The 27919-nt window shown below is 33.1% G+C and overlaps 7 protein-coding genes and 2 non-coding genes across 10 annotated transcripts; 7 read left to right on the forward strand and 2 right to left on the reverse strand.

The window, feature by feature from the left end:
- Positions 1-515: 515 nt before the first annotated feature.
- Positions 516-1885, forward strand: LOC126655036 (geranylgeranyl pyrophosphate synthase, chloroplastic). Its single transcript, XM_050349036.2, has one exon. It carries the CDS (start codon positions 675-677, stop codon positions 1752-1754), a length of 1080 nt encoding a protein of 359 aa, XP_050204993.1. The 5' UTR covers positions 516-674; the 3' UTR covers positions 1755-1885.
- A 1973-nt stretch (positions 1886-3858) lies between these two features.
- Positions 3859-3930, reverse strand: TRNAD-GUC (transfer RNA aspartic acid (anticodon GUC)). The gene has a single exon. It is a non-coding gene; the product is annotated as a tRNA-Asp (tRNA).
- A 1058-nt stretch (positions 3931-4988) lies between these two features.
- On the forward strand, positions 4989-9900 carry LOC126656424 (UPF0496 protein At2g18630). Of its 2 annotated transcripts, none has more exons than XM_056103567.1 (2): positions 4989-6697; positions 9810-9900. In XM_056103567.1, the coding sequence occupies exons 1-2, from the start codon at positions 5526-5528 to the stop codon at positions 9829-9831; spliced, it is 1194 nt and encodes a 397-aa protein (XP_055959542.1). In that variant the 5' UTR covers positions 4989-5525; the 3' UTR covers positions 9832-9900. The 2 variants fall into 2 exon arrangements, with proteins under 2 accessions (XP_055959542.1, XP_050206954.1); XM_050350997.2 differs by lacking the exon at positions 9810-9900 and adding an exon at positions 7239-7532 and having other exon boundaries at positions 4990-6697.
- LOC126654473 (pentatricopeptide repeat-containing protein At2g01390) lies at positions 8226-11349 on the forward strand. Its single transcript, XM_050348337.2, has 2 exons — positions 8226-9078; positions 9810-11349. Exons 1-2 carry the CDS (start codon positions 8379-8381, stop codon positions 10811-10813), a joined length of 1704 nt encoding a protein of 567 aa, XP_050204294.1. The 5' UTR covers positions 8226-8378; the 3' UTR covers positions 10814-11349.
- A 2074-nt stretch (positions 11350-13423) lies between these two features.
- LOC126658950 (small nucleolar RNA R12) lies at positions 13424-13502 on the forward strand. Its single transcript, XR_007634515.1, has one exon. It is a non-coding gene; the product is annotated as a small nucleolar RNA R12 (small nucleolar RNA).
- A 3739-nt stretch (positions 13503-17241) lies between these two features.
- On the forward strand, positions 17242-18420 carry LOC130014878 (uncharacterized). Its single transcript, XM_056103850.1, has 2 exons — positions 17242-17489; positions 17692-18420. Exons 1-2 carry the CDS (start codon positions 17262-17264, stop codon positions 17854-17856), a joined length of 393 nt encoding a protein of 130 aa, XP_055959825.1. The 5' UTR covers positions 17242-17261; the 3' UTR covers positions 17857-18420.
- Positions 18377-19656, forward strand: LOC126655579 (uncharacterized). The gene is made up of 4 exons (XM_050349811.2): positions 18377-18547; positions 18751-19020; positions 19294-19538; positions 19617-19656. Exons 1-4 carry the CDS (start codon positions 18377-18379, stop codon positions 19654-19656), a joined length of 726 nt encoding a protein of 241 aa, XP_050205768.2.
- Positions 19657-20701, forward strand: LOC126657775 (uncharacterized). Its single transcript, XM_050352547.2, has 4 exons — positions 19657-19732; positions 19824-19978; positions 20155-20278; positions 20369-20701. Exons 2-4 carry the CDS (start codon positions 19851-19853, stop codon positions 20651-20653), a joined length of 537 nt encoding a protein of 178 aa, XP_050208504.1. The 5' UTR covers positions 19657-19732; positions 19824-19850; the 3' UTR covers positions 20654-20701.
- A 1288-nt stretch (positions 20702-21989) lies between these two features.
- LOC126655583 (uncharacterized) lies at positions 21990-24378 on the reverse strand. Its single transcript, XM_050349818.1, has 2 exons — positions 22594-24378; positions 21990-22415 (listed from the first exon to the last, which is right to left on the reverse strand). Exons 1-2 carry the CDS (start codon positions 24376-24378, stop codon positions 21990-21992), a joined length of 2211 nt encoding a protein of 736 aa, XP_050205775.1.
- Between the last annotated feature and the right edge of the window lie 3541 nt (positions 24379-27919).

Raw genomic sequence — 27919 nt, forward strand, 5'->3', positions numbered from 1 at the left:
AAAATTTACATGAAGTATATTTTGAAATGACCAATGAACTATAACTCAAATGGTATAAGCACTAAGCAGCAAACTGCTAGATCGTGGGTTCGATTCCTCTCACAAGCGCTCCCCTTCTCTAAATTATCAAAAATAAAAAAGTATATTTTGAAATGAGGAAAAATCTTACCTTAAGAAATTTTTTAAATATATAAATGGTATACGAAATCTTCTGGATTGATTTTGAACCTACTCTTAAGATTTTCTAACATAATTTTTATAATAATTATTTTATTTATATCTTTTAACAAATTAAAAGTTATATTTAATTTTTTATTTTTAGTTTTTTTTTGACATTTAACTCACTCTAACATACTTTAATTTCATCATTAAATTTATTTTTGAAAAAAAAAACTTTTTTTTTCAAAAAGATGAATAGAATATTTAAAAAAAGTAAATAATATATAATCAACAAATTATATTTAATAATATTATAAAAAAAAAAAATTAAACTTATAAATTCTGCATCCATGTTCATATCACTGACAATCCAAAATCCTATCCATGTCCATCTTCTCTTTGAGCCACTTTCCATTTTTGCTTCTCTCATTCCCTTACCAATCTATTTAACACTCTCTTCACAATTTTTCTGTTCAAAGATCAAAACTTTTTCAAATTTTTTCTCTGAAAAAAAAATGAGCTCTGTAAATCTGAGTTCTTGGATACAAACCTCATCGTCAATCTTCAACCAAGCCTCCAGATCCAGATCCAAACCCTATTATTCCCACCCATCTCCCTTCAAACCCTCAAACTTTTCACCTTTACATTCAAGTCCAAGAAATTCAATCTCAGCCATTGCTTACAAAGAAGACAACAAAACCATTCAAGAATTCGATTTCAAGAATTACATGCTTCAAAAAGCTTACTCAATTAACCAAGCTCTAGACTCAGCTGTCTCACTCCGTGAGCCAGCAAAAATCCACGAGTCAATGCGTTACTCACTTTTAGCCGGTGGCAAACGAGTCAGACCAGCCTTATGTTTAGCTGCATGTGAACTCGTGGGTGGCAATGACTCAATGGCTATGCCTGCAGCTTGTGCTGTTGAGATGATACACACCATGTCATTGATTCATGATGATCTTCCTTGCATGGATAACGATGATCTTCGTCGCGGAAAGCCCACGAATCACATTGTTTTCGGGGAGGATGTGGCGGTTCTTGCAGGTGATGCTTTGTTAGCCTTTGCTTTTGAACATATTGCTGTGTCAACTTTGCATGTGTCTGCTGATAGGGTTGTGAGGGCAGTTTGTGAGTTAGCTAAGGCAATTGGTGCTGAGGGTTTAGTTGCTGGTCAGGTTGTTGATATTTGTTCTGAGGGTTTGGCTGAGGTGGATTTAGAGAAGCTTGAGTTTATTCATGTGCATAAGACTGCTAAGTTGCTTGAGTGTGCTGTTGTGTTGGGGGGGATTTTAGGGGGTGGTTGTGATGAGGAGATTGAGAGATTGAGAAAATATGCTAGGAGTATTGGTCTGTTGTTTCAAGTTGTGGATGATATTCTTGATGTGACTAAATCTTCCCAAGAATTGGGGAAGACTGCGGGGAAGGATTTGGTTGCGGATAAGGTTACGTATCCGAAGTTGATGGGGATTGAGAAGTCTATGGAGTTTGCTGAGAAGTTGAATCAGGAAGCTCAGGAACAGTTGGTTGGTTTTGATCCTGTGAAAGCTGCTCCTTTGATTGCTTTGGCTAAGTACATTGCTTATCGGCAAAACTGATGTTTGTTGTTGTATCATCAATTTGTTTTGTTTTTCAATATGAAACATTGTCATGTTTCTGCTATAGTTTTACTGAATCTTAGATTTGTACCAAATTAGCAACACAATTTGAATGCAAAATTGTTAACTTATTTTCATCTTTTATGATGGTAGCACGTACACTTCATTCGATCATTTCCTGTTTTGGAAACGTGTGGGAACTTTTTAACATAGGAGACCTTAACAAAGCACTATTTTGTCGTGTCTGTAATTGTGTCCGTGCTACATATCTGAGGAGTGTATATAAATAAGGTTACGTATCCGAAGTTAATGGGGATTGAGAAATCTATGGACTTTGCTGAGAAGTTGAATCAGGAAGCTCAAGAACAGTTGGTTGGATTTGATCCTGTGAAAGCTGCTCCTTTGATTGCTTTGGCTCAATACCTTGCTTATAGGCAAAACTGATGTTTGTTGTTGTTGTATCATGAATCTGTTTGTTTTCTGATTTTCCGATGAAACAATGTCATGTTTCTGTTATTGTTTTACTGAATCTTAGATTTGTACCAAATTTAGCAACAGAATTTGAATGCAAAATTGTTAACTTATTTTCATTTATGATGGTAGCACAGATACTCCATTTGACCATTCCTGTTTCGGAAACGTGTCTGGAAAAATTTAACATAGCACTGTTTTGTCGGGTCGTGTCATGTTCAAGTGTCGTTTTTCTGTATTTGTGTACGTGCTGCATAGCTGAGTGTATATAAATAAGTTGCTATTAAAATGTCTTGTGATTACTTGTAACTTGGTGGGAACTTTTTCAAGATTATTTTGGTTGTTAACAAGTTGCTGTCTGTTCTGTTTTTTATATATAGTTTACCTTGTTAGCTATCAAGTTGCTGTCTGTTCAATTTGGAGTTGTGAAAATAAATTTTAAAGGATATGCATATGTTGCATCAATAAGACACTGTATGGGCAAATGAACACCATTAGCACTTGCTTCCCGGTAGCTATGTTGCACGGAAATGAAAACGCTGAAATGGATAATGCTAATCAGAGAATGGATTTGAATAGTTATATGAAATTGAGGAAGATATAAACACAAGTACGTACTCGTATGTTAAGGAAATAAATAAATTGTAACCCTTTGACAATGCTGAAACGAGAAAATGACGAAATGATATTCTTTACGAGAATTAGTTATAAATATAAAGTTTCAGAGTTTTGGAATCGTTTATGGAAGTAAAAATGTAAAAGTCAGCAATGAAAATGTTAAAACACGAAAGGTTGAAATGGAAAATGATGGAACGATATTTTATTTCACAAAAATTAGCTGTAAACGTACAAATTTTGGTGTCTTATAAACGAGTTCGAAATGAAATTGCTAACGCTATAGTACATGTATAATGTATTATGGACATAGGGCTGTAAATCAATCGAACTGAGCTGAATTTTTAAATGTTCATGTTCAACTCGTTACATGAGTCTAGCTTTTAATCGAGCTCATGTATTGAATACATTTATGAATCTCTTTGAAAGCTCATAAAAGCAAACACACAAGTTTTATATTCAAGGCAAAAATTATTAAACTCAAACTCGGGTTGTTTAAATTTATAAACATAAATTGAAATTCAAGTTCATTCATCTACCGAACGAGCTTGAGCCAAGCTCTTACCGACCGAACATTGAGCGGCTCGGTTCATTTACAGCCGAGGTGCATCTCCTAGTCTTACTAGAGTTGATTCTGCTATACTTCTTGAGCATGTAATTATTGACTATGCAGACAATGATTTTCCTGATTTTGAAATTTTAGAATTACCCGTTAATCTTTAATGTCTATTCCAGTTATCATTTCATACAAATTTGATTTTACTTTAACAATTTAGTATATCAGAGGATTTTACCTTGAAATAGATAGAACTTAAAAATGACTTAAATTTAGTAAATCAGTAATACATTTACTTAATTTGGGTGTTACCTTTTATGATTTGAAATTTTATACATTATCAATGAGAAATATGTGACTCGGATTTAGTTTCCTTTTTATTATTAACCCCCCCAAAAAAAAACCCAGATGTGGGAGGATTAATGATGTTTAATATACCTGTTTAATCAAAATTGAAAAAAACGCCGTTGCCGGGGATCGAACCCGGGTCACCCGCGTGACAGGCGGGAATACTTACCACTATACTACAACGACTCTTTGATGTTCAGCTTAACATTAAATTATAGATATATGTTAAACATCGAACCCAAAAAATAATAAGTGACCGAGATTTGGATTAATTGATAGAATAAGAATCACTTTTGGGGGAGACTTTGACTAAAAAATGGTGAAAAGTATTACAAATTAATGTTTAATACACATCACAATTAATATATCTTGTCATGTTTTATATATAAAACGGCTTAATATATAGTTTGACCCCTGAACTTGTACTCTTTTACCCATCTAACCCCCAAACTTAACGTCTCACCTATCGAACCCCTGAACTTATTAAATAACCCGATTTGACCCCCGAACTTGATAAATACGTAAACATTGAACCCCTCCGTACACAATTTCTTCTAGAATGTTTCAAGTGACAGGTGGACACGAAGGGTTCAATATTTACATATTTATCAAGTTCAGGGGTCAAATCGGATTATTTAACAAGTTCAGAGGTTTGATAGGTGAGACGTTAAGTTTAGAGGTTAGATGGGTAAAAGGGTACAAGTTCAGGGGTCAAACTATGTATTAAGCCTATATAAAACTATTCTCATATCACTAAAAAATGTAATAAATAATAATTTTATTTTCAGGCTATATTAAATACATCGTATTTCAAACTTTTCTGATAAAATATTAATAGTAGAGAAAAAATCTTAAATAAAATAAAAATCACTAAAAATAAGATATTAACACTTGTATTAATTAATATAAATATTTTTTCGTCAATACTATTTTTTATCATTAAAATATAAGAAAAATTAAATTATGATCTTATAAAAACGCTACACAACACTTATATTATTCGAGTGAGCTCATTCACATGCTATTTCTTTTATTAACATAAAATTAATAAAAGTTATGTCAATTTAGAGTTTTTATAGTACTAAAAAATATCATACAAATATCATAAATAAACTAGTGGTGGTTGAACCCACAATGAAATCATCCTGAATATTCTCCATATTCAGTCAATAATACTTAATCACTAATCTGTCATTAGTCAAAAGAAGAAAGGGCAGATTAGACATTAAAAAATTACACATTAGAACATAAGCCATTGGATAATAAAGAAACAGCAGCAGTAGCTGCTTGGATCCTTCCTCGTTGGTCCTAACATTCTAAATTTTGTCTGCATTTCAAACACATTATTTCTTACAGTTGAACTGTTCAATTTCCTTGCATTTTCTTCCTCTTATAAACCAGCCGCCTCACAAAAAAAAAAATCTCCCTTTCACATAATTCAGTGTTTTTTTCAGTTGGGTACTCAGGATCGTTCAAGTTCTAGCTCAATCTGATAAAAAGATTGGAACTTTGCTGCTGTGTAAGCTTCTTTTGTACTTGGTAAAGTTTATTTTTCTTGTTGATTTGATTTGATTCTTGTTATTTGCTGAATTGGGTTTGGTTATAGCTAAAATAAAGTTACTTAATTTGGTATTTTTCTTAGTTCATGAGCTGGTTTTGACTTGATCTTGAGAAGATCTTTATTTAAATGTCTTGTCTGAATTGAGTTAGTTTCTAGGTGTTCACTTGCATTTAAGTGAAAAGTTGGATTTTGCAGTATTAGTTTTGATGTTGAATTAGATATGATGGGAGGACAATCTAGCAAGAAAAAGGGTGTTGAAACCCCACAACAACCACTTTCACCACCACCACCTCCTCCACCACCAGGACCACCACCGCTCCAATCTAAATCCAACTCCCAATACACAGCAGACTTGTCCTCATATGAGGATGCTTGTAGGCAGGATCCTGACCTGCAATCCTTTGATGCCACCCTTCATAAGAGGACTAACCGTGTTATAAACTCGCTTTCTACGGGTGTTGAAGTTAGAGCATTGTCTTTCGATTCTCTAAAAGAGGTCACTAATTGTCTTCTTGATATGAATCAAGATGTGGTTAATGTTATATTGCAATGCAAGGAAGATATATGGAAGAACAAAGAGTTGTTTTATCTGGTTGAAGAGTATTTTGATAGTAGTGCGAAAACTTTGGATTTTTGTGCTGCCCTTGAGAATTGCCTGAAGCGAGCTCGGAATAGTCAATTGATCATACAGGTTGCTCTTAGGAAGTTTGAGGAAGAAGTAGCATTTCGTGACGGGGTCGTTGAGGCGAAGTTTGTAAAGACACTAGAGGAATTAGGTAAGTTCAAGGCAGCTGGTGATCCTTTTAATGAGGAGTTTTTTACGCTGTTCCAGTCCGTATATAAGCAGCAAGTATCGATGTTACAGAAGTTACAACTACGGAAGAAAAAGCTCGATAAGAAAATGAAGTCAATGAAGACATGGAGGATGGTATCAAATGTTCTGTTTGTTTCAGCATTTGTCTCTGTGTTGATTTTCTCCGTCGTAGCAGCAGCTATTGCTGCACCGCCTGTTGTTATAGCATTGGCAAGTGCACTGGCTGTTCCTATTGGCTCTGTCGGAAAATGGTGTAATTCGCTTTGGAGCAATTACACAAAAGAATTGAAAGGTCAGAAGGAGATTGTGAGCTCAATGCAGGTGGGAACTTTCATTGCAATCAAAGACATGGACAATATCCGGGTCCTTGTTGCCAAATTGGAAGTGGAAATTGAATCAATCTTGCAGAATGTTAGCATTGCCCTTCTAGATGAAGATGCTTTAAAGATTGTGATAGATGAGATCAAGAAGAAGTTGAACGTGTTCATGGAAACCATCGAGGATTTAGGCGAACATGCTTCTAAATGTAGCCGCGACATAACACAGGCAAGGACAGTGATCCTGCAACGGATAATCAGGTACCCTGATCGTTGAAGATAATATTTGCACAATTTGTACTATTGACCTGTAAACATGGTCATCTTATGTTAATTTTTTCATGATAAATTATACTGTGCCACTCATGGTGGGCATAACTGCAGAAACCATTGTATCTCATTACTCAGCAGTCATGCAAATGCTCACCGTATGCGTGCATTTACATTGAATAGGTTCATGTTCTCATATGGAACATGGGATGACCAATTTGAATTCAATATTTATAAGAAAGTAGATAACCTGACTTATCAGGTTTATGGTGTTGTAACTTATAAGGTTATCTGGTGGATTTTCCCTAGATTGTTGCAGAATTCAATCTGCTAGATATTTGTAGTATTATGTACTACATACTGCAATATCTGTAGAGAGATTTACATATGATAACTTCACATTCATATTCTTCAGTCTGTTTTTACTGTTAAACTATGGCTTTGAGACTACTTGATCTAAAGCTGCTAAAACTAATTCACAGAATATCATCTAATGTTGAACATTTTTCTTAGATAAATTCTGTCATTACAGGCTTTGATGGTAATTGGTGCGAACTCATAACTACCTAACGAACCACCTCAGGTGCCACTCCAGCTGGTTAATGGTAGACTGCTTGTTCTGTCTTCCTAGGCTATATTTGGTTTACGAAAGCGATAAAGGATAGAGTATCTATTCTGAATTTTGGTTCATGGAATAGTAATTTTATTGAATTTGTATTCCATAATTTTTGGAATAAACATTTCTCTCAAGAAGTGAAGGATAACTATTCCAACTTTCGCCAATAATAGGACATATATAAAGAAAATAGATTGAGATTTTCTTAAATTCATTTCAACTTAAAAGGGTAAAGTTCACAATCTATATTCATTGTAAAATAAATGGTCAATGAATGATGTGAATTAATTTAATCAAAATTGTTTTCTTTATTTACACTATTCATTTTTAAAAATGACCCTCAATTTAAAACAATGTAATGTAAATTACTAAATTATAAGTTCAGTGAAAATCAACCAATCTGATTACAATCCTGAATCCTGTAAAACATAGTAATAATATTACAAGTAGCAATAAATTTAAATTAACAAAAATTCAGTTTCGCCTTTTGATATAAAAAAATCAAACAGGATTAATTTTGTAACTTAAAAAAAACACTTTCAAATTTGACATTAATTCGTTTTACCCTCTTAAAAAATGACAATAAATAATTAAAATATTATATGCAAAATAGAGACGAATAGCATAAAACTAATGGACAATTTAAAATTGAAGAGGTAAAACGAGTCAATTGCCAAATTTGAGGGTCTTCCAAAACCATAAATGCGGTCTTATTTGATATTTTCTCCAACTTCAAAGGCAGAATGAAATTTTGATGAAATTAAAACTCAAAACAACTTGTGCATTCGGCAGCCAAAATAATAATACGAACTTAAGTAGCACGTACACTTCATTCAATTAACGTGTTCTGTTTCGAAAACCATTCGAAAACGAATCATCATTTTTTACATGGAAAACCTTAAAATAACACCGTTTCGCCGTGTATGGGTGTCCCGTTTTCCCGTATCCGTTCTATCCAGGTCTCAACATATTATTACACAGTTCGCGCGCTGAGGTATTTTAGATTATGTCAGTTCTTCACAAAAAAGAGTTGTAATCGGTGAAAACCCCTCATACATGGTGCTATTAAACGGCATCAGCAAATTCCACGCAAAATCTTTGCCAGTTCTCTATTTCAAAGCTTCCAACAATTGTATCCATTCCCTTCACCAATCCAAAATCTCAAGAAAACCACCCAAAACAGTAGAGAATCCGAAACTTTACACCAGAAATACAGTCTCAACCATATACAAACTCCTAAAATATTCCCCATGGGAAACAGCAAAGCAACAGATTTCCCAACTGGGTATCAACTGGGATTCATACACAGTCAACCAAGTCTTGAAAACCCACCCACCCATGGAAAAAGCTTGGATCTTTTTCAACTGGGTATCAGAGATCAAACCCTTTAAGCATGATCACTTCACTTACACAACAATGCTTGACATTTTTGGTGAAGCTGGTAGAATTGAGTCCATGAACTATATCTTTAAACTAATGAAAGACAAGGGGATAAAAATTGATGCTGTGACTTATACTTCGGTTATGCATTGGGTTTCAAGAAGTGGTGATGTTGATGGGGCTGTGAAAATTTGGGAGGAAATGAAGGAGAAATGTTGTGATTTTGGTGTGGTTTCTTACACTGCTTTTATGAAGATTTTGTTTGATGGGAAGAGAGTTGAAGAGGGTGTTGGTGTTTATAAGGAGATGATTGAGTCTGGGATTTGTCCTAATTGTTATACTTACACTGTCTTGGTGGAGTTTCTTGTTTGTTCTGGTGAGGTTTGGTTTGAACTCTTAACTGTTTGTTTTATTGTCTGAATGAGTTTGTTAAAGATGATGTTCTTTTGCATACATGGGTGATAATTCTGGTTCTGTCTGCTAACTTGGTTACTTGACAATAGTTTTTTTTATGATATCGTTTTGAGTATGATTTGAATTGCAATCTATATATGGATCAAAAGTGGTCACTGTTTAGTAGCCCCTTGAACTTAAACTACAGTCTTGTACTATGTTCCCTCTGTTTTGAATTATTTGATGATTGGTTTAGTGAACGCGGTATAGACATAATTGATTATGGGATGTTGTATCTTATGGCATTATATCTGCATGCTGCGGAGGGTTGAGCTGAGTGTATTGTTCTTTTAATGGAGCTGAACTTCTATTAGCTAAATTTGATAGTAATTGAAAGATAACTATCTAGCAGTACCAAGCTGGTAACTGTCATTGTTCGTAGTAAAATGTGACGCCAGCATAGATAAAGGAGAGAAAAAGGCTTCTGATATGTAAGTCCGTAGAAATTAAAGAGTGTTTCATTTGAAATACATCGAGTCAATATAAATTTTAAAATAGTCCAGAGAAGATTCTCCATTATCTAATTGCTATGATGCTCTTGCTTCTCAACAACCAAGTATATGTCCGTTCGTGTGTTAGGTTGCCTTTTGTTGTTTTTTCTACCCCTTTTTCCCTCTGAAATGCTTACTTTTTCTATTTTGTTGTTGTTTTTAGGGAAGTTCCAGGAAGCTCTTGAGATTTTTAGAAAAATGCAAGAAGCAGGGGTACAACCCGACAAAGCTATGTGCAATATTGTGGTTGAGAGATGTTGCAAAGCTGGTGAAACAAACTTGATGGCCCAAATTCTTCAATATATGAATGAAAATAATCTTTCACTTAGGTATCCCATCTTTCAGGAAGCACTCAAAACTCTAAAAATTTCAGGTGAGAGTGATGCCTTACTCAGGCAAGTTAATCCTCATTGCACTTCGAAATCTAACGATCACAATGAATCCTCTGAACTAAATATAACTGCTGATGATGATCCAATTGATAAAGGACTTCTGTTGACTCTCTTGAAAAGGCAAAATCTTGCAGCAGTTGATCATTTCCTTGCCGGGGTAATTGATAAGAACATAGCTTTGGAATCTTGGATCGTCTCGACCATTATTGATGTAAACTGTAACGAATGCAGGATTGATAATGCTTTATCGGCTTTTGAATACAGTATGAAAATGGGTATAAACCTCGAGAGAACAGCATATCTTTCTTTGATAGGCATGTTGATTAGATCAGATACATATCCAAGGGTTGTGGAGATTTTCAAGGAGATGATTAGGGCAGGGCATCCGCTTGAACTTTATCTAAGCTCTATGTTAATCTATAGGCTTGGATCTGCTAGAAGGCCTAGTTATGCTGCAAATATTTTTGATTTATTGCCTGATAAACAGAAGTGCACAGCTACTTATACTGCCATGATCAGTGTATACTTCTCTGCTGGAAGTCCGGAAAAGGCACTTAAAATCTATAGAACTATGAAAAGAAAGGGTATAAATCCTTCTGTGGGAACATACAATATTCTATTAACCGGTCTAGAAAATAGTGGTAAAAGTTTTGAAACAGAGAGTTTCAGAAAGGAAAAGAAGAGCAAGCTGGCTGATAGTTATCGATCGAGCAGCGTCCCTATGGAGGAAAAGATATGTGATCTTCTTTTCGCTGGGAGTGCTCTTTCTATTTAGTGGCAGACAATGCTTATGTGCTTAAGATGATAAAATACGGAAATGCACGGAAAATGGATCTGCTGTTCCGTGTCGATTTCAAGTCTCAGGTTCTTTTTTTTCGGAATCCTGATAAAGCTTGGCGCAGTAGAATTGTGTTTCATAGTGTTGCCAAGTTTCCTCGAGTATTGTATTGAGCCAGGGCTTGGAGGAGAAGGAACACTTGAACCACAACACTCGAGGTGCAATTTGTGTTTGGATATTAGGTAAGTCGCGATGAGGACGTCACGAATTTAGTAAGTTAGACCAACACATTAATTTTTAGCCAATTAAATAAAGCTGCTGCACATCTAAATTGAGATTAAAGTTATAAACTCAAATTGTAGTTTAGTGGTTCCAATCAATATTTAGATTCGTGAGTTGACCAACTTGTCTTCAAATTATATGAACGTTTGAGGCTTAGCAAACTTGTAGCATGCTCGTTTGGATTGCAAGTTCATCAATTCTAATGTTTTTTTGGTGTTCCTTTACTTGGATGACACACCATCCATTGAGAACTTGAATTAGGGTAATTTCCACAGGTAGACCCCGACCTTTCTTCTCCTTCCCACAAAAATCCCTAAACTTCGAAATGTAACAAGAAAATCTCTCAATTTTCACTAAATTATTTCCATCTCGGTTTGATTAATTTACATAATACTATTAACATATGTATACACATGTATATTTTTACATAAATAATTTTACACAAGTAAATTATATATATACATATATAACCAATTTTTTTTAATTATTCATATGTAATCCATTTTTAAAAAAACTATTTATCCAGCATGAAGAAGTTGAAAATGTATTTGAGAGTTTTTCAAAAATACCCATACTGTGTATAAATATTCTCAAAAATACGGTTTGACCAGTTTGGGTTGATTTTTACGGTTTGACTTTTAAAAGTTGCGAAATTACACTTTTTGAGTTGAAAATACGGTTTTTTATTTTAAAAACCCAGTAAGTTTACTATCGGGTTACTAACAGTTTACCAACGGTTTACAAACAATAAATTTACTAACGGTTTACTAACAGTTTACTAACGGTTTTTATTTATAAAAATACGGTAAATCTCCTATCGGTTTACTAACAAAAAGTTTAATATCAATTTACTAACTGTTTACTAAAAGTTTACTTAAAAATCAAATTTACTATTAATTTACTTTTTAACCGTATGGTTAATTCATTAATCATTTACTATCAGTTTACTAAAAAATAAGTTAATTTACCATCCGTTTACTAACAGTTTATTAGTTTGACTAAACATTATAGCTAATTTATTAAATATAAAGTATAGTTATATTTATTAACCGTTTGCTAACAGTTTACTATCGTTTTACTATCAATTTACTATCAATTTATTTATTTATAAAAAAACCATGCCCTTAATTTAAACCCACAGAACAGAGTATTCATAATAAACCATGCCCTTAATTTAACAATGAATTTAAAAGAGCCAAATTGCCTAGTATATCGATATTTTAATCAAAAACTAAACAGAGGATAAGAGATTTTATCCCTGGTTCTATTTTCTCATTACTTCGCTAAAAAATAAATTTATAAAACTTTTAGTAAACTACTAATACACCGTTAGTACACTGCATGCCCACTTACTCCCAAAATTATCAACTACCCAGTTTAAACTATTGAAACTATAATAATATAGACCATAACTGTGTGAAATTAAAAATGTATTTTATAAAAATAATTGTAAAATAAATAATGATTAGCATATGGATGTAAAAGTAGTAAACTGGGTAAGACTTTTTAAATATAAAATTACAAAACTTTTCCACAGAGGCATTTTAACAAACACATAAGCTGCAACTTATGAATTAAGTAATCTAAATATAATAGTACCACCCGCACCACCGCTAAACACTCCATCTCCACCCACAGCCTCATATCCTTTGCCACTCACCTAATTTATGGTCCATTTTTTTTATTTCATCTTCTCAAATAATCAGACCCATATATTTCAAAACACAAACCAATTAAAATAGCAAAACTCAAACAAATTCGAATTACAGATCTGCAAATACAATCACAGGCTCACTATATTAACGGTGTTGTCTTCATCCGTATTGTTTTCTTTAAGGTAGTCTTTCTTAGCAGCGACGACATCTTCGTCGGTCTCATCTTTGTCGACGTCGACATCGTGGTTAGGAGTAACACCGTGTTAGTGAAGTTGGTTAACAGTAATATTAAAAGAAAAAAAAAGTTAATTATCAAATAAACTCAGCTTATGCAGTATTAATAGGGAAGGAAGGGCCGGACAGTATATTTGGGAATAAAGTAGACATGAACAGTGCTGGGTCTAATTTCCTCAATCTATTTCTTGTTATTGGGGGAAAATAGTATATGGCCCAATCTAAGAAGGCCCATAGAGAGTGGCCGCGCTGCTGTATCTGTGTGTGTGTTAGGGTTACATAAATTCCTCTCTTTATATATAGAACTTGGACAGTCCTTTAATCAGCATAAGCTGATAAGCATATAATTATTTGATTAATATTTTGTTCGTTAGGTGATATTAATGGTTTAATTATTTCTATTAATTTTGTTAGTGTAAGTGATGAAGAAGAATAAGAGAGGATGATGAAATAAATCAGACGGATTCCCACTGATTTTTCAATTTGATTGACACAACCAGCTACTTCTGACTCTCCTTCTTCTTCATCCATTAAAAATGTCATTTTTTTCTTCAAAATTATTTGATGATATATAAGCCTACCATTCGGGTTTAATTAAAATAACTGATCGAAATAAATCAGATTTCTAGTCTGGTTTCCTCTTTTGATTAATTAATTAGTTTCGTTTTAGTTATTTGAAAAAGTTTAATTAGTTCAGTTTGATTTGATTACCAGTCGGAAATTGAACCCGTCAAATTAATTAAATTACATATGTATATTTATTATTTTTAAGAATTTTTTTTGGTAATTAGGGAAGAGTGAGCCTTGTTTGCTGCTCAGAAATATAGTTTATTGGTAAAAATTTAAAATATTATTGTTTTAAATAATTTAAATATCATATTACTATTTTTTAGAGTTTGTCTTTAATGAGCAATTAAATTTTTTTTCCGAATAATTACTGAATCAAATACATTATTTTAGTTCATTTATAATTCGTTTTGTAGTATATATTTTAATTTTGATTCAGATAAAAATTATTTGATGATCGGGTCGATGTCCGGACAGTGACACATGCAATATTTCTTCAGAGCATCTCCAACCCAACTCTAAAAAAGAGTTGGGTCCCACCATTTAGAGTTGGGCAACTCCAACCCAACTTTAAAAACTCACTTCTTTTAGAGTTTTTGAATAGTAAACTCTACATGTAGATTTCACTATTCATATCTCTATAAGGACTATTTTGTACTTTTTCATATTTACTAATTACTAGTTTAACTCATTAACTTTAATTTATACAATTATGTCCTACTATATTCAAATATTAAAAATTTAAATCTTTATTATTATATTTTTTATATGACTTCTAATAAAATTATAAATATTAAAAAACCGCATATATTATAAATTAATAATATATAAAATTAACAACAAATATATTTTAACAAATAATACAAACAATTATAAAAATAATAATAGTAGTAGTTAAATTTTCGCGTGAGCCACTTCCACATCCGGTAACATTAGCATAGTATTCACCAAAAGAATGGGTAACGGAAAATTGTTGTCGAAATTGTTGGGCTCTTTTTTCTAAAATTCGTGCTTGTTCACTTTTAATATGAGCACGAATTTTAGAATTTTGAATAATGTTCAAGATATATATTATTAAAAATATTAATATTTTATTCAATTTTATTTAGTAAAATAAATATTATTATATGATAAAATATTTATCTTAATTTTATTATTTTACTATTGATAAAAAATATATGTTTTTATTTTTAGGATGAATATGTAAAAAAAATTTAACTTGAGTTAAGTTGTTAAAATAATAAAATAGTGTAGTTTGAAAATATTGTTTTAGAGTTAGAGATAGAGTTTGTGGTTGGAATTTTTTTTTTAGAGATAGAGATAGAGTTTGTAGTTGGAGAAAAACTTACTTCTATCTCTAAAATATAGAGTTCCAATTATAGAGAGGGTTGGAGATGGTCTTAGGAGGTGCAGCAATTACCTGTTTATTCTTTCCATTTATTAATGGAACGAGACCTAATTTTTACTGTTGCTGTGCACGGGTTTTGATTTTTTTTAATCTGAACTGAAAGTATTTGAAACCAAAAATATATGTTGACTATTGATTGTTTTGAAACTGAATCGAATAAAAAAAATTATTGATATGATTTTGAATTTTAGATAAGTTTATACTTTGATAACGTATCGAACGGTACCGAATTATACCAAATTATACCATAGAAATTAGAACTGAATTTTATATGTATATATCATTTTATTTTGTGTTTTGTTATTTATTATTTATTTGTAATGATACTTGTTGGGTAAATTCACAAGAGAACGATTGAATATTATAAATGCTGAATTTACAACCAAGTAAAATAAAACCAAAACAGAAATAAATGGAGTTTGGAACTAATAATAAAAAAATGGCCAAATGTTGTAAAAAGGCCAAACCTTTCACAAAAGTTTCATAAAAGTCCTGACCTTACAATTTTGTCGATTTTGGCCAAAAACAAATTATTTGGTTTCAGTTGTGTCCAACTCTCAATTTGATTTCAATTTACCTATGTGGCGCCTATGTGGCATGCCAAATATTGAAAGTTCGGAAATTTTTGTGAAACCAAATAATTCATTTTTGGCCAAAATTGACAAAATTGAAAGGTCAGGACTTTTGTGAAACCAAATAATCAGTTTTTGGCCAAAATCGATAAAATTGAAAGGTCGGGATTTTTATGAAACTTTTGTGAAAGATTTGGCCTTTTTATAACATTTGGCCTAAAAAAATAAGGAATTAACACTTTTTTATATCTAATTAGTTCAAGTAATATAAATTATCTAGTGTAATTGAATTTCAAACTATCTAAAATATCAATCACGTCCTCTTAAATTATTATTTAGTATTCAAACATTGAAACATATAACCGACTCTCGTATAATTATACATTTAATTAGTTAACAATTTCATAATTATAATGCAGAGTTATTGAATGTCTATTCATCAATTTGGTCCTGGCGCAACCAGATGGTTATGGGTAATAAATTCTTGCATGTGAGTCAAGTTCAAGCTGAAATTATTCAATATGTTGATTATATTAACCTGGCTAGATCTGCTAATGTTAGGCATTTGAACCCTGCTGTCAATAATTATGTTGCGTCTGTTAGTTGGGTTTTGCCCCCGTCAGGTTGGATCAAAATTAATACGGATGGTGCGTTTAACTCCGCCACGGGATTTGCTAAAGCAGGTGGTATTGTCCGGAATGAGATGGGTATTTGGATGGGAAGTTTCTCCATGTCCATAGGTTTGGATTCAGTTGTAGGAGCAGAGTTCAAAGGCGTGTATTATGGTTTGCTTCTGGGGTGGAGCCTAGGGGCGAGAAGAGTTATTCTAGAGTTGGACAACAAGTTAGTGGTGGAAAAGATCAATGGGACGGGTATTGCTAGTCAGTATTCCAATTTGCTTATAGCAATTCGTGCGTTGGTTAATAGCGATTGGGAGGTGCGGATAGTGCATATCTATAGAGAAGCTAATTTTGCTGCGGATCATCTTGCTTCGTTGGGTTTTGAGGATGGTATCGGTATTTCTTATCACGAGGCTCCCCCTGAGAGCGTTTTACATTGGATGCACCATGACCTTCATGGTGTGTCCTATGATAGAGCTGTTATCTGCTAGTTGTTCTTAGGCTTTTGCCTCTTTTCTTGTATCAAAAAAAAAAATACAATTGCAACTGAAATCCGTAATCTTAGTGTTAATCTCCGAAAATAGTTTAATTAAACAAAACGATAAAAACCATAACAAGAAGAATTCATAGTAAGAAGTGTTGGAATTTTTTAATTCCGATATGGGCTTCCGTAGTGTGGGCTTTGTTAACGGGCCAGTGTTTTATTAAGTCCGTGTGAACAAATAAAGAGGGACTGAGTTCTAATTTGTGTGTGGAGGATAAAGTGCGGGCTGGAGTTAATGGGCTTTGATGGGTGCCCGTTCAACTCCTTAAATAGTATAAAGACTTTTTTAGATGATTTACGGGCTTAGCCCATAATAATTAGAGATTTACTGCCCTAAGTATGAAAATTGAGATTTATTATTTCTTCTCCCTAAATTAGAATTCTAACCTATTTCATTATAATTTTTATACTTTCAAAAATTGAAGATTACGGTTCCTAAAATCAGAGATATTGCATGTGAAGATTCTTGCGAGATTCGCGCAATCCGTTTCTCCATTCAGTCATCCGTTTCCATTTATTTCAAACTTCCCATATTCAGTTGTTTTTCATATTTTGAATTCAGAATGGTGTCAACTAGGTCAGCTTCCAAAAATTCACCCCCTCAAAAAATGAAGAAATCAACATCTAGTCCGAGTTCTAGCAAAAGAAAAATTGAGTTTAATGCAATTCCGGCGACAATGAAGAATCGTCGAAAGGCTGTGCGTGAAGATGACGACAGTGACTTCGAGGATTTTGATATCCCTCCGAAGAAGATGGATAGGCCTGTTTCATATGCGGGTTTGCCTAAAAAGGTATTTAAATTTTTTGATAGGTTCGGTTATATAGTTTATAATAGTGTTTCGTTGTATGTGTTTGATTTGTTTCAGTAAGTGTTTGGTTTTCTTTAGTAAAAATTGAAAAGAATCATATGCTAATGTTTTTTTGTTTCTGTTAGTCAATCACTTTGATTGTGTGAATTTACTATTTAAGTTTATTCGAATGATTTTTATGTAGGATTGGGATTATTACATTCAACCCTCGGACCGTTTTCCTGTTAAGGTTACCCATCATTCCGGTGAAAAAGTTATTTCAAACATTAAAAAAACTTTGACTCCAGAAACATTAGCAAAATTTTCATCTACATGTTTTGGAAAATTTATAGAAATGCAGGATGTTTAATTTCAATATCAATTGATTCACGCTTTATTGTTGAGAGAGGTTAAGCAACCTGTTTTTTACGAGCTTTGGTTAAAGGTTTCCGGGAAATTACTGAAATTTTCAATTGATGAATTTTCATTAATAACGGGTCTTAAGTGTTGTGGTAACGCTGACAAGAAACCTTTTCTGAACTCTGACTCTGATTTTAAGGCAAATTGTTTTGGAAATGTTGAAAAAGTTACTAAAAAATGGATGGAGGACTGTTTTCTACAAAAACGTTGGTCAAACGAAGATGAGGCTTTAAAACTTGCTCTTTTGTACTTTGTTGAGATATTTTTATATAATAACAAGCCATGTTCCTACGTTCGTGATGAACATATAAATATGATTGGTAATGGTGAATTTGAAAATTTTCCGTGGGGTAAAGACGTGTTTCAAAGAACTATTGAATTTTTGAAAAGCAAATTAGCTTCTGTCAAAGGATGTGATTTTTTAAAAAAAAATCCTAAAATTGGTATACCTCCTACTCAAGTCCGATATGATGGGTTTCCTTTGGCATTGCAAACATGGTTCTTGGAGTGTTGCCCGGCTGCCTGGAATTTTGGGAAGTTCTTCTGGCGAAGCTATCCCTCGTATATTGAGGTGGACAGTTCCACTTGCACGGGCTCGTGAGTTCTTGACACGCAATATTTTCAACCAATCTGCAGAAGATGTATGTATATATTTTAATTAATTGTATTTATAGGTGTAGTTATTTTTCAAAATAGTTTATTAACTGTTAGTTGTTAATATTAGTTACTAGGTGGTTAATTCTTCACTTATATTTTTGGTTAACTGTTGGATACTGTATGAGTAACCATTAGTTAACTGTTTTTTATTGGCTTCTAACAAAACACTATCTGTATGCATATGCAGCTGAAATTGTGCAACCTAAAGCCAACTGAGGAAGAGAGGTCAGTTCTTGTGTTAGATGCTATGTTCTTGAAAGGAAAACGTAAAGTGGTCTTCGAGGAAACAACACATGTTGGACATAGGGATTCCAAGTTGAATGGAAAGATTAGAAAGATGTATAGCGAGTTCTCATTATTCAAGTCCTATGTTGAGCTTCAATTTGCTGAAGTGTTAAGTGTCTTGTCTGAGTTGAAGAGTGTTTTGAGTTTGAATGATCATCGCGCACATGTGACGGTAAACGGTTCAATCATAAGTAAACTTTTTTTATACTTTTTTATATGTGTTAAGCATATTTTAGTTAATATATGTTAGGCCTTTACTCACTGTATGGTTAACCATTAGATACTATTTGGTTAACCATTATGTACTATATGGTTAACCACTAGGTACTATATGGTTAACCATATACTATCAACTGGTCGATAACGATAGGTTACCAGATGGTCAACCACACGTAAAATCATTACAGTTTAATGTTTTTTAAATGTATGTTCAATGTTTGTGTAGGAGGATATGCCTGAAAATGTTTCGGCCGCAAAAGCTACCCAAAGTATGCCCAAGAACTCTAATGACGGGGCCGATGACGCTGTGGAAAGACATACAGCTGATAATGAATCTGCTCTGCCAATTTTGGAGCAGATTCAAAATGATGGGAATGATGTTGATAAGGAACCCGAAGATGACTTTAATTGTGATACTGAGACGGTTGGTCATGAAGAAGAAATTAACAAGGTGTTTTATTCATTTACGAGGTTATATTATTCCGCAATATTTTGTACGTTTCTTTTTTATGATTTTCATTTTCATAATACATTTTTTAATGTTTTAAGGTCTCTGACGAGAATGTTCAAACACCTGTTCATTTTTTGAGGATATCGATCCAAGTGCTTTACATAAAGCCGTTGACAAAGTTGAAAGAGAGTATGAAAAAGCACGTGTTGGTGAGGTAATCATTTATATACGTCCGGAAACATTCTAATTTAGTTGTTTATATATTTGATAACATCTTAACGATTTTTTTTCTCAATTTTTTTTAGGAGGCAGCTGCAGTTTGTAATGTTGTTATGGATATCCCTTCTACAAAGCGTAAAGGATTTCACCCCCTAGATGATAATCTTGGCATTCCTACAACTTTTCCAGATCAAATCGACTTCCTTTGTTGGATTGAAGTAGGACTTAGGCAAAATAGAGTGTGAGTTTCATTTCAGCATTTTATATATAATTAAATTACATTTCAGTAGGTGTGTTCTATATTTTTTATGCTATCAATGGTTTGCTACATATATACTAATGGTATACCAACTGTTTATTTACTATAATTTGCTTATTAATTTCACATTATCCGTTTACTGTTGTCAATGTTTGTAGGAGAGACGTATATACGCCAAAAGACAATATTTTGGCCCAAGCGTTAAACTTTGAAGTTGCAAGCATTTCCGATAAGAAATGGTTTTATTCTATGGTTTATGGCGGAAATTTTTTAGACGATTCTGTAAGCATTTGAGAATTATATTTTTTTTGTATAATCAGCCATTGTTTAATTTAAGTACTGATTGCTTTTTTAATGTCTGCCATTTTTCAGCATATCGATATCGTTATGTATTACATTCGCAAGAAAGCAAAGTACAATCCACACAACGGAATGCGAATAACGACAACAGACTGTTTATTTGACAACAGATTGATGAGTTTGTTTAAACTCTATTTGAAGAACAAGGGAGATGTAACAACAATCCAGGATATTAACATTGTGACTGATTATGTGCAAGGACACGGTATGCTATGCAACACACATTGGAAGGATGTCGACGAGGTCCTCTTCCCAATGCATTTAGGGAAAAAAAACATTGGATATTGGGGCGCTTAGTGTTCAAAGATAGGCGTATATACATCTACAATTCTTTGAAGTCTCCAACAACCCGTTTTGATGCCCAGGAAGCCGCTGTCAAATATTCAATGGTGATTCCCAAAATGTTGGCTCTTTTGGATTTTTATGATCTTCGGCCGGATATTGATTTGACATCTACTGCTTATCGACATATATCTGTTGGTGCTCCATTTGTTATTGTTCATGTCGATGGTCTGCCAACCCAGGACGATAGGTTAGTTTATTTTCCATCTGAATTTGTCTTAAGTAATTCAACATCTGATTTACTATTTTTCTTACAGTGATTGTGGTGCCTTTATTTTGGCCTTTGCTGAGCATTTGATACAGAACCGACCTATGCCACCTGATTTTGAGATCATTAATCATCGTGAACGTCTTGGTTGGCTTTTGTATCGATATGGACAAATGAAGCTTCAAGATAACGTGGTCAGCGACGAGGAAGTTGAACCGAAACCTAAACTGAAGTCCGGGAGACCGAAGAAAATTGCTAAAAAAATCATAGAGTAGTGTGTACTTTTTTTTTGTTATCAGTTTTTGTTATGTTAGTACGTTATTACTAATGTTACAGTTTGCTAACAGTTGGCCGACTAACGATATCGATACATTTTTGTTTGCAAATTGGCTTATATTAGGCTACTATTTGGCATACTAATTTGGTTCCCTAATTTTTCTTTATTGCTTCTCGGTTTTTCATGGTTTTTCTTGTTTTTTCTTTATTTTTCTTGAAGAGTTACTGGTGTGTTTTTTATTGGGTATCTGTTTGTATTTGAAAATAGTCAGCCTTAGGTTCAGACATGAATTTAATCACTATTGTAATTTGGTTTGGGATGAGTGTCACTTTTGTTGTGGTTGTTTGTACGAGAATTATCTGTTAGTACTTTATTAGTAATTTTACAGTTGGGTAATAGTTGGCCGACTATTACCCAACTTAATACATTTTGTAGTTGCCAATTGGATTATATTTGGATACTATTGGAATACTAAATTATATTGTTGTCTGGATATTTGTGTTTTAATCATTTTATTTTCTGGATATTTTGTAATACTATTAGGTACATATTTGGTTACTATTTGGATAACAAATCATACGTTCTAATTAAAACAAACTTGTCAAATATGCATCTCACATTAATTATCATCTAGACAGTACACACTTCATACATTTATTACTAAATTTTTCTTCTTATTTATCTTTTAATGTCAAAACAGCATAAGAACAATTGTAAAAATCATAAAAATGCAACTAAGGAAATACCAATTAATGATCCGATGTAAACTAAAACAATTGTAGTAATTTCTTCTATCATATATATTCCTACTTTGGTATGCCCCGACAAGTCTTCTTATTATGTCCTTTTTTCCCACATCGGCTGCAGTTGATTGTTCCGTTTCCTTCCGCATATCCCTTTATTCTTTGTTTTTTTGGTCGCCCCGCTGGTAGCTTCACGATAGGAGGTCGAACTTCAATACTTTCAACTTCATAAGGCACATCCCATTCACTTTTACTAGGCACAGGATAAACAACTGCCTCATAAACTTTCAGAAAATTTTCCTTGGTGAAAAATTGAGAACAATATTGATATGGATCTAAATGAAACTTGGTCAAAACTGCAATGGCGTGTGGGCACGGGATTTCATCGATTTGAAACCTTCCACAAGAGCACTCCTTCTCTTTTAGCTTCACTGTCATAGTGCCACCACCATCTTCGACACTATATATTAAGGTTACAGATGGTATAACCTGTCAAGTTCATAGTTAGACAATAGTTAGTTTAGTGATGTTTAACTTGAAAAGTACATAGTTAGACAATAGTTAGTATACTGTTGGTCAATTTTCGCAATTGAACACATACTAAAATGTAATAGTAATGTATCAAAATAAATTTTAAACCAAAAAACTTATTATCTCAGATTGTTACCTTCATTGTCATAGATGTCGCATAATTTTCCCTCAGTTCATTTTCTGCTCTATTCGTCAATTTCGTCCCCGTTGATAGTGCAATATTCCTATTCTTATATGTCCACTCTTGGACTAGACGCCTCACATACTCTAAGAGTGTTGATATAGGCAATTCCCTGGCTGCCTTTAGCGATGCATTAATCGACTCAGCAATGTTCGATGTCATTGTAGAGTATCTGTTAGCCTTTGCACGTGATCTTGCCCATTTATCAAATCCAATTCCTTCAAGGTACGGTCGTATTCCTGCGTTCATGCTATCGAGCTCTTCCATGAAGTAGTTAAAACCAGTTAATGTATATGCTCTCGCAGCCCCAAAAAAATTGTCCCTCAACCTTTTCGCATTTACTCTAAAGTGTTTTTTTATGTTACCCAAGAGATGATACATGCAAATTACATGTCTAGCTTCTGGAAAAACTGTTCCTGCAGCATTAGATATGCTTTCATGCCTATCGGAAACGATGCACAAGTTGTCCTTCTCCTCAAAAGTTTCTTTCAGTTTTATAAAAAAATATTTCCAGGATTCATTATTTTCGGAATCAACTACACAAAATGCTAGTGGAAAAATTTTACCATTCCCATCTTGTGTCGATGCAGTAAGTAGGGTTCCGCCGTAGTTCGATTTTAAAAACGTCCCGTCCACTACAATAACCGGTCTACAATAGATCCAACCTTTTCTAGATGCATCCAGAGCCATGAAAACATATTTAAATCTGTTTCCTTCAGATCTAATCAAATCAACAACTGATCCGGGGTTCGTTTGCCTTACCATATGTAAGAAACTAGGCAAAACAGAATACGATTCCCGCGGTATACCACGAACGGTATCAAGCGCATTCCCTCTCGACCTCCATGCCTTATTGTAAGACAAAACCACCCCATATTTTTTTTGCATGTCAGTTATGATGTCTGCCGGCGTGTACACTGTTTTGACATTGAAGAACCTCGATTTGATAACTTCACCAATTATTGCAGCGGTTGCTTGCCGTTTCTCTTCCATTCTGATTTCAGTGGGACAAGTATGGATGTTGTTTAATCGTCTAATAACAAACATCTTTGTTTTCCCGTCGCATGAAGCCCTCACAACCCAATTACAACTGTCATCTATACAATTTACCAAATATTCCTTCGTACACGACTTACTCACTTTAAATTGAAAATGATTCTCAATTGCATAAAAACTAAGACAAGATTGAAGATACCTTTTGTCTTTGAATACTTGTCCAATATAAACTTCTTTCACACTGGTGGTGGACACAATTTCTGAATCAGCTGGTATACTGAAGGTCTCCTCTTCTGTACAATCTGAGTTTTTGCATATCAATTCAACATATTTCACAATATCAAAGCTCGTGTTACCTGAGAATGATTCTTCCATTGGCTCTTCTTCAAAATTATTCAAAGGTACATTGTTGATATCAATCATAAGTTGATGATTTTCAACTTGTTTCGCCGTGACACACAAAGGAAAGTGAGTCATTCTCGCTTTGTTTCTTTTCAGTTCTATGTAGAACTGCACGCTTTCATTATCATCGATATCTACTGGCTGCTGATTAGGTTCCAATTGATATTTGATATCTAAATTGGTTTCCCAACTATTCTCTTTCAGTACACCACATATCAGCAATTTCAGCATTTCAAAATCCGTGTCCTCCTTAAGCAAAACTCCTTTGATTTTGTAATTCAAGTAGTTAAAACTGTCATCCCATACGCCGTTGCAGTAAAGAATTATTTTCAATGTCGTCATTCCTACATAAAAACATGTGCAAACGTTTATTATCCTCATTACCTCAATATTTACTACCATTGGTTAACCTCACAATTTGACTTTGTTCTGTAATAAAAACAGTTTTAATGAAAAACCAATATAAGCAAAATTAGTATTAATCTTAAACTAATTCTAATCAGTACCTACAATAGACCATTGGATATTCTCAATATTTCATAGTGTTCATCAATAAAAAAATTTATAATTCTGAAAACATATTTCAATACTTTTTCATCGCCGATCACAACTTTTGTTATACTATAAATTTCAATATCAATTATAGACTTACTTGATTTCGGTTTATTACATCCGATTAGCTTCCTTCTTCATGATTTGATTATGAATCTCTGACTAGCTGAAATAATTGATCAAATCTGCTCTCTCTCTTTTTTGATTCAGTTCTCTGTAATCCCTTTTTTTAATAACCGAATATCTTTGATTTCATGGATTCAAAGATCTTGTATATTAGGTAAGATTTTCGTGCATTTAAATTTTCGGAGCAATTTTAGGAGAATCTTAGATATTGAGCTGACTGTTACCTTTTCTTCTTTCACGTCGTATTTATCTATTTTTTGAAAGTTAGTTTTGCAAGAAAAAAGATGAAAATTCTAATTATCAAAATGAAACATGTTGGGCGTAATTCTAAAATTATTTTGTCTTAAGTAGTGTAATTATCAATTTTTCTCTAGTATAAATAGCTAGGTCCCTTCCTTAATCTCATAAGAAGTATTTTCTGATTTTTTTTTAAAGTTCAGAGAAAACATAAAGTATAGAGAATAGGGCCATCTCCTGATTGAGGTCATAAGGGAGAAGATTATAGCTTCTGATTTAGATGGCGTTAAGGGATCAACCATTTCCCAATCAGGTTTCGTTTCTTGATTTCATATTCAATTCAATTGTTTATGTGTTTTAAGTAACATGCATATTGATCCGGCTAATTAAAGATGTTAGGAATCTAACATGTGGTATCGGAGCTTGGATGCATATTTTTAAAACCGTTTTGATTTTCATTAAGTTAAGAAAATCGAAGAATTGAATTGAGTTTTAATTAATTGAGGATGATGCAAATTTTAATCATTTGTTTTAGCACATAAAGTTTGATTTGATTAATTTGCATGATTTGGATTAAATTTTGTGAAAGTTTTGTATGATTTGGCTAATATAAATGTTGTATAATGTTTTTTTGGACTAGTGAAGGAAATTTTATGTTTCCTGCAACTTTAGAGTTAAGGAATTTTTTTTGGAGTACGGTGCAAGCTGCACCGCTTGAAAAAGGAAGGAGACGCGCGTGTCTTTCACGCGGGTCATAGGGTAAGAGCGAGTGGTAACGCACTCGGTGGAGGAAAATTTTGAAATTTTGGAAAATTATCCAGAATAGTTCCTGTAATTTTAGACTTTTACCAAATATTTTATAAAGTTTAATTTCTTGCATTAAAATCCTGAAACTGGACAAATATTCAGATTGGTCCTTGAAGTTTCGGACTTTTACCATATTGCCCATGAAGTTTATTTTCCTCCAATTTAGTCCATAAAAACTTACAGTTTAGTCCAAATTAAAAAAATTTAATCCAATTTCATCCTAATTTGACTATTGAGTCAAAATAAATAAAGTTTATGACAATTAAAGAGATATATTGGTATCTCATGAAGTTAATTATGCATTGAGCATAATAATTGTCATTATAAAAGGAGAATATTTTGATTCTTATAAATAAAATGGACAATGTAATATTAAAGATTACCATTTTATGAACAATAAAGGCCCCATGTTCATAAGGAATAAAATCATAATAAATTAATAAAATTTTATAGAACAATATAAAGGGTATTTCGATGTAGGAATTTATTTCAAGTTTGGTGGAAAATTGTAGTCACCAAAGTGGCCTATTTTTTCTAGATTTTTAATAAATTAAAGGTTCTACATGGTTTTAGAGATGTCTTAAATTAGATGTATAATATTCTGCCCAAAGGTGTTATTATATGTTAAATTTAAGATGATATATATATAGAGTATGATTGCAAATGAAATTTTCTAAGTGGTTTATTCACCCAAAGGTGGTAAATTTACGAAGATTGCTAAATTTTCAGATCCACTCTATATATGGAAATTTTTTATTGCATGCTGTGTATTCTGCCCAAAGGTGTTTATATAGTGATGCGTTAAAATTTTCCGGATTATGCTCTTTTGTGGCTTGGAGCATTTAATTGTTCAATATTGTGCTAAAAAATAAAGGGTTACATTGTTTATTTTTCAGTCACCTTTTCTGTTAACAACAATACTGTCACGATTGTAATGTTGAATGGTTCTAACTTCAAAAATAGTAAAGAGACATTTAGTTGGCTATGGAATTAGCAGATATTGATCTTGCATTAAAATTCATAAGCCTAATAACCTCACTGATGCTAGTTCTGATGAGGATTAGGAAATTTATTCGACCTGGTATAAGACAAATTGCATGAGTTGTTTGACCATAAAGAGGTCGATTTTGAATCATTGCTCAGTGGTCTTTCTAAGACCACTATTGCAAGGAATTTCCTAGTGAATGTATCCTTGAGATACAGAATGTCAATTTAGGTACCCTTCTGAAGCAATTATATTTCATGAAATATACTGATTTAGGAAGTGTTAGGGAGTACATCCTTATGAAAGTTCACATTCAAAATAAGCTGAAACACCTAGACATTGTTCTTCATGATGCTTGTATAGTTCATCAAGCATTAAACACTCTACCATAGGAGTTTGGAACGCTTATAATTACTTATAATTCTTATGAGGTTTCCATTGAATGTCAACGATTTCATTGCCATATGTGTTTTTGAGGAGGACAAAATAAAGGTAGAGCGTAGCAATACAGCTCTTTTGTCTCTCATGCTCAATACAAAAAGAAAGGTAAGAAATCAAAGACTTTTACTCCTAAGAAAACCGGTCAGTCTAGTGCTGTGGGTGGTTCTTAAGGTGTCTTTAAGAAAGAATTAACATGCTTCTTTTAGAAGAAGAAAGGTCATAAGAAAGCTAAATCCCCTAAATTTAAAGTTTGGTTAGTAAAGCACGAGCATTCAGATAACTCTTTGGCTCTTGTATTATGTGAATCCAATTTTATCGATACCACGTCAGGTTTTTGGTGGTTAGATAGTGGAGCAACTAAAAATGTTGTTTTCATATTAAAGGGGTTCACAAACAAGAGAAAACCAAATAAGGATGAGTTAGCGCTTGTGGTTGACAACAACCCCAAAGTGGATGTAGAGTTTGTCGGACACGTTTCTTTGAAACTGGACTCCGATTTTGAACTTATTTTGAAAGATGTTTTGGATGTACCGTCATTTAGACGTAACTTAATATCAGCTTCTATACTTGACAAACTGGGCTACACTTTTGAGATAAGATCTAGTTATAAAGATATCGCTTATGACTCAAAAGTAGTATGTCGCTGTGTTTTGTCATATGGTTTATATAGACTCTGTTATGATTCATGTAACATCAGTTCCACTTTGTGTAATGTTAAAAACGTTGTTGCTAAAA

The sequence above is a fragment of the Mercurialis annua genome, linkage group LG7, assembly GCF_937616625.2.
Source record: "Mercurialis annua linkage group LG7, ddMerAnnu1.2, whole genome shotgun sequence".
Lineage (NCBI taxonomy): Eukaryota > Viridiplantae > Streptophyta > Magnoliopsida > Malpighiales > Euphorbiaceae > Mercurialis > Mercurialis annua.